Source organism: Gekko japonicus, unplaced genomic scaffold (assembly GCF_001447785.1).
Source record: "Gekko japonicus isolate JY-2015 unplaced genomic scaffold, Gekko_japonicus_V1.1 scaffold641, whole genome shotgun sequence".
Lineage (NCBI taxonomy): Eukaryota > Metazoa > Chordata > Lepidosauria > Squamata > Gekkonidae > Gekko > Gekko japonicus.
Genome location: NW_015177027.1, coordinates 866,787 through 872,161, shown reverse-complemented (window position 1 = coordinate 872,161; position 5,375 = coordinate 866,787). Strand labels below are relative to the sequence as shown.

The 5,375-nt window shown below is 44.1% G+C and overlaps 1 protein-coding gene across 1 annotated transcript in view; it reads right to left on the bottom strand.

The window, feature by feature from the left end:
- Nucleotides 1-2,267: 2,267 nt before the first annotated feature.
- The window catches only part of LOC107124389 (protein BTG3-like), a 23,557-nt gene continuing 20,449 nt past the window's right edge, over nucleotides 2,268-5,375 (bottom strand). The window contains exon 6 of the mRNA XM_015427853.1: nucleotides 2,268-3,665. Within this exon, the coding sequence (XP_015283339.1) occupies nucleotides 3,486-3,665 (180 nt within the window). The 3' untranslated portion in view covers nucleotides 2,268-3,485. The remainder of the gene's footprint in view (nucleotides 3,666-5,375) is intronic.

The following is a 5,375-nucleotide window of genomic DNA, read 5'->3' as shown; positions in this document are numbered from 1 at the left end:
ATTAAAAGGTAAAGGTTTCCCTTGCTCGAAAGCCAGTCAAATCCGACTCTACGGTTGTGGTGCTCATCTCCGTTTCAAAGCCGAAGAGCCAGCGCTGTCCGAAGACGTTTCCGTGGTCATGTGGCCGGCATGACTAAACACCAAGGCACACGGAACGCTGTTCCCTTCCCACCAAAGTGGTACCTATTTATCGACTTGCAATTTCTTGCTTTCGAACTGCTAGGTTGGCAGGAGCTGGAACTAGAGACAGGAGCTCACTCCATCATGAGGCACCTGGGTCTCGAACTGCTGAACTCCTGACCTTCCACAGCCTGCAGTTCAGCATCTTAACCACGTGAGCCACCACACTATTACTCCCCCCACACTTTTAGTAAGATGCCTGTGTTTTCAACAGCCACCCAGCAAACCAGAGTTTAACTGGTGCAGCTTTCCTTATCTCCTTAACACCTACAGAGAAAGATTCACCAATTGGATTTTCTCTGTTAAAGACACAGGAACCCCACCAGGGAGAGGGTGGAAATGGCAGCTCTGATGACTCCTGCATAGGAAGGTCTGATCCAGATCTCGAGAGGGGTTTTTCTTAAGACCGGGAGATAGAATAGAATTTCGACTCCCATGGAGACGCAAATGCTGGGATTTGTCTGGGAGGGCGACGAAGATGAGTAACCTTCCCTGTGAGGAAAGGCTTAAGAGCCTGGGACTTTTCAGTTTAGAAAAGAGATGACTGAGAGGGGACCAGTGTTCCCTCTAAGCTGAGTTAATATGAGCTAGCTCACAGTTTTCTAGCCTCCGCCTCACACATTTTTGTCTTCACTCAGGAAGGATGCCTCCGGAGCAAACAAATTTATGCAGGAGCCAAATCGCTCGCTCACAACTTTAATGCCAGTCGCTCACCGAGTAGAATTTTTGCTCACAAGACTCCACAGCTTAGAGGGAGCCTTGGAGGGGACATGAGAGAGGTTTGTAACATTATGCATGGGATGGGAGAGAGTCAACAAAGAGAACTTTTCCCTCCCTCTCCGAAAATACTAGAACTCGAGGGCATCCAATAAAGCTGATGGGCAGCAGGTTCAGTATTCTAGCAACCAGACTGAAAAAAGTTTTGATTCAGATTATCCATCCTGGTCAGACTGGCTTTCTACCTAAAAGATAGATGAAAGACAATAGAAGAACTATCATTCACGTTCTAGAATACTATGAGGTTTATCCAGAAGAACAACTGCTATTAATGTTTTTAGATGCAGAGAAGGCCTTTGATCATCTATCTTGGGGATTCCCATTACAAAAATTAGAAAAATGGGATGGTGGGAAAGATCTCCAGATAATGGTTGGTGCAATTGATAAAGAACAATATGCACAAATTGCCGTAAATTGAGACATAACGCAAAGGATTAAAATTCAAAAGGGAACAAGACGAGGCTGCCCCCTTTCGCCGCTGCTATTCATTTTTTGCGTTAGAGACTTTAAATGAGGAAGTGAGAGGAGGTAACAAAATACAAGGCCTCAAACTAAAAGGCGAAGAATTTAAACTGTTGGCGTTTGCGGACGATCTTGCATTTTTTCCCCACCATAGAGAACAATGGAGGGAATAGGGGCAACCTGTTTGAGGGCCCGTAGAATTGGACCCCCTGAAACTTGGTTGGTATCTTGGGGAGAGGAGGCTCCAGCAGCTACCCTGCGAGTTTGGAGTCTCTCCCTCAATCCCCCTCCCCTCCAGCCCCCAGAATATACCCTATGTTTTCGCCATTGACTTCAGTGGCCCACAGGATATAATGGGGCTGAAATTGACATTCGGCTGGCCGAAAGACTCCAGAATGGGCTTATACTGACGAAACTGACATGCGGGAGTCTTACTGCCAGCCGAAATTGATTCCCAGAGGAACTGATTGGCCCCTGTGTGAGACAGGATGCTGGACTGGAGGGACCACTGGTCTGATCCAGCAGGGCTCTTCTTGTGCTCTTATTTTTAGATTGCCATCTCCGTGGGCAGAGACCATTTTGTTCTTACTATTCTGTGTGCCTTGCATATGAATGGTGCTGGAGTAACAACCCTCCCACGTACAAACTATCAGGGTTTGTGTTTTTTTTAAAGTCACAGGATTCCTGCTTTTCTTTCCATCTCTGACCCCTCCACCCTGCAAAACGCACAAAACCATCCTTCCAAACGGCTAGTTGTCGGTATAATTTATTATTTTTAATAGTTCATTCTCCGCATAGAAAAGATTTTTTCTCTTTAAAAAAAGGCAAGATGCATCCGTTACCAATGGTGCGTTAAAAACCAGCTGCAGATAAAAAGTTATTTATACAATTATTGGTCATTTCATAAATTAACATTCCAGATTGGTATTTACAGAAGATAATAATAATATATAAACTATCAACATCAATAATAATATTAATAATACTTGGCCCAACAACAAGTCCTTCAAAAAATGCAAAAAAATTTAAACACCTTCTAGTTTCATTCTTCTTTAAAACAGCATCTCTTGAGGTAGGTTAAGTATTATTTGCAGAGTTGGTGTGCAGACAGAGATTGCATTGCGCAAGCATAGAAACTGATCTCGGGGGAGCGAATTTTGTATCCTAAAAAATCTTAGCACTCTTTTCTTTCTTTCTTTTTTTAAAAAGCAGGTTTCTAGCCCATATGGCAGTAAAAGCATAGCAGACAACTTCTCGTAAAACAGCGGACGCTGATTGGGTGAGCTGTGAGCTCCACGGCCAGGAGGCGGGGCTTTGATGCTCTTTGCCCCGCCCACAACTAGCAAAAGCCAGAAAGATTACGAACAAGAAGTTCGTATGCAGATTTGCTCCTTTTCCAATCATTTCCACACAAGCCAAGCCACGCTAAGTTTTCTTGCAGCCGGAATCTAGAGTGGGGGTTTTTTTTGTTTTGTTTTTGAAAGCACATACAAGCTGCTGTCGCCATTCCAGTGTTACAGAAACAGGAAATCTCTTAAGGAAAGTCCGAGGCAGAGAAAACAGGAGACAAGAATCCCAATCTTTTCCACAGAATCTCATTCCTCAACCAAGGTCAAATACAGAACCCCTTTTTAAACACCCACAAATATTAAAAACTTCATTTGCCTGCCGGAGAGGAAATAAAAACCCCAGAAGTTTCATTTCTGTCCAGTATGGGGACACCCCTGACTTTTGCTTCATACTGTACACACAAGTGCTGGTTAATACACAATCGGAATGCTACACTCGTTTCAGCACCATGGGATAAAAGGGGCCCACCCCTCCACACACAAGGGTTGGGGGGGCAGGCGAGATTAAGAGACAGCCAGGATCCTTTCACCTGGCGTATAACTTCTGAGGAGAATCCTTAGGATTCAGGTCTCACCAGGAGGGGATAAAATGGATTCTGAAATCAGCGGCCCCGTTTGTCTTCACAGACAAGGCCCAACGCCAGACAGGAGCATCTCACGGAGAGAACTGGGCGAGGCCTACGGCCTGCCGGCTCCGCCCAGCCTCTCCCGCCCACTTCACACTTTGGACGCCCGGTAGGTCAGCCGCTTCATGAGGTTCGGGTTGGGCTTCCTGCGAGCCGGCGGTTTCGAGGCCACGTAGTAGACAGTGACGGGCGGGTACGCCGGGATGTAGCTGACCAAAGGTTGGGGACACGGGACCCAGAGGGGAGATGGCATGTAGAAATACTGAGGTGCCTGGAAGGGAGAAAAAAAAGGAGTCAAAAGAGGAAGATTGAAAAGAAATGCTCTTTTTCTCCCTTGCTGCTGTTGTCTGAGGACAACGTAGGGCACTGTAGCCTGGACGGTTCAAGCTAGTCAGACCCCAGAAGCTAAGCAGTGTCGGCCCTGGTTTATGCTTGGATGGGAAACCATTGAGGAAGTCCAGTGTTGCTATGTGGATGCAAGCAAGCCGCCTGAGAATGCCTTTTGCCTTGAAAACCTTACAGGGTCACCACAAACTGGCTTTCACACACACTAAATAATAATTTTTTTAAAAAAAAATACTTAGATACTTTATTTTCAGACTACTGGCTGATAAATCCATCAGACTGACAGAACTTGTGGCTGAGTATTTGGTTATTGTGTTGAATATAAGAGTAATCATGTTTCTAAGGCGAAGGTGAAGCGAGAGAATACTTGATTAATTTTGCTCTTATGTGTTGTTATTCTTTGACACTGTTTTATTGTCTTACCTGGACTGTATTACTCCCATTTTGTTTTTATTTATGTAAGACTATGTCTGCATTTTATTACACTTTATGCCATTAAAGGTTTCTGAAACTGAAACTACTTTATGAAAATATAAGACTCTAGATTTAACGGATAACAAACAACAGTAACATAGATATATACAACTTGTTCAGTGCAAAACCTTACAAATATATGGTGGATATATTTGGCCCCACTGGTGGACCTCCTGATGGCACTGGTATTTCTGGCCACTGTAACACAGAGTGTTGGACTGGATGGGCCTTTGGCCTGATCCAACATTGGCATCTCTTATGTTCTTATGTTCTTATATTCTTTAGGGAAAATATACCATATTAATAGAAGAAGTACAATTTCAACACTGTTCTATATAATGTATAAAACATATATATAATACACAAAACAAGGTAATTAGGAGAAGGAGGAATCGGACAGGGAAAAGTGGAGGTAGCTATTCTAAAAGATCAAGATATAATCAGGTAAGTCAGTCCAGAAATTACTTAATAATGGGTCCCATGTCTCTATTAAATGTGTTTGATTTTTGTTATTTTTGTGGCTAAAAATGTTAGTCAAAATCTTATCTAATGTGCAATATTCCCAAAGTATGGTACACCACTGTTGTATGCTAGGGAGGGATTCTTTTTCCCAACATGAAACCATAAGAGCTTTGGCAGCTGTCCGTATTGCCGTGATGAGTTCTCTGTGAGCTTTAGGGGTTGTTTTACTCTCCCACAGATTGAGAGGGACCGCTTCTGGGGTTTTGGGGGTATAACACCCTTTCATCCCACTTTTAACACACTCGGCAGCTATGTGAAATAGCAAAATCCTCTTGCAAATGGTCGCTAAAGTGGATTGAAATGGCATTATTTAGCAGGCATGTAAGTGACAATGTCGTTACACACATATTGTATTTAACCTGAGCAGGGCCAGAGCTGCCTATGCCGAAGGGCAAGAACCAAAGGGCTCTTGGCTTTTCGCACAGACCTCACAGCCTGACACCTGCAAGCGCCACCTTGCTCAAATTTGGTTTCACTTTGGCTCGTAGAGTCTGGTTTGGTGGCCAGAGAGGTCAGGCATACCTTTGATAAATGCAGGGGTCATTTCATAGAAAAAGAGCTAGGGGAACTCATTAGCATAACTCATTAGCATAAGCCACACCCCCTGACATCACCGGAAGTGTGCCATAAGGCCACACAC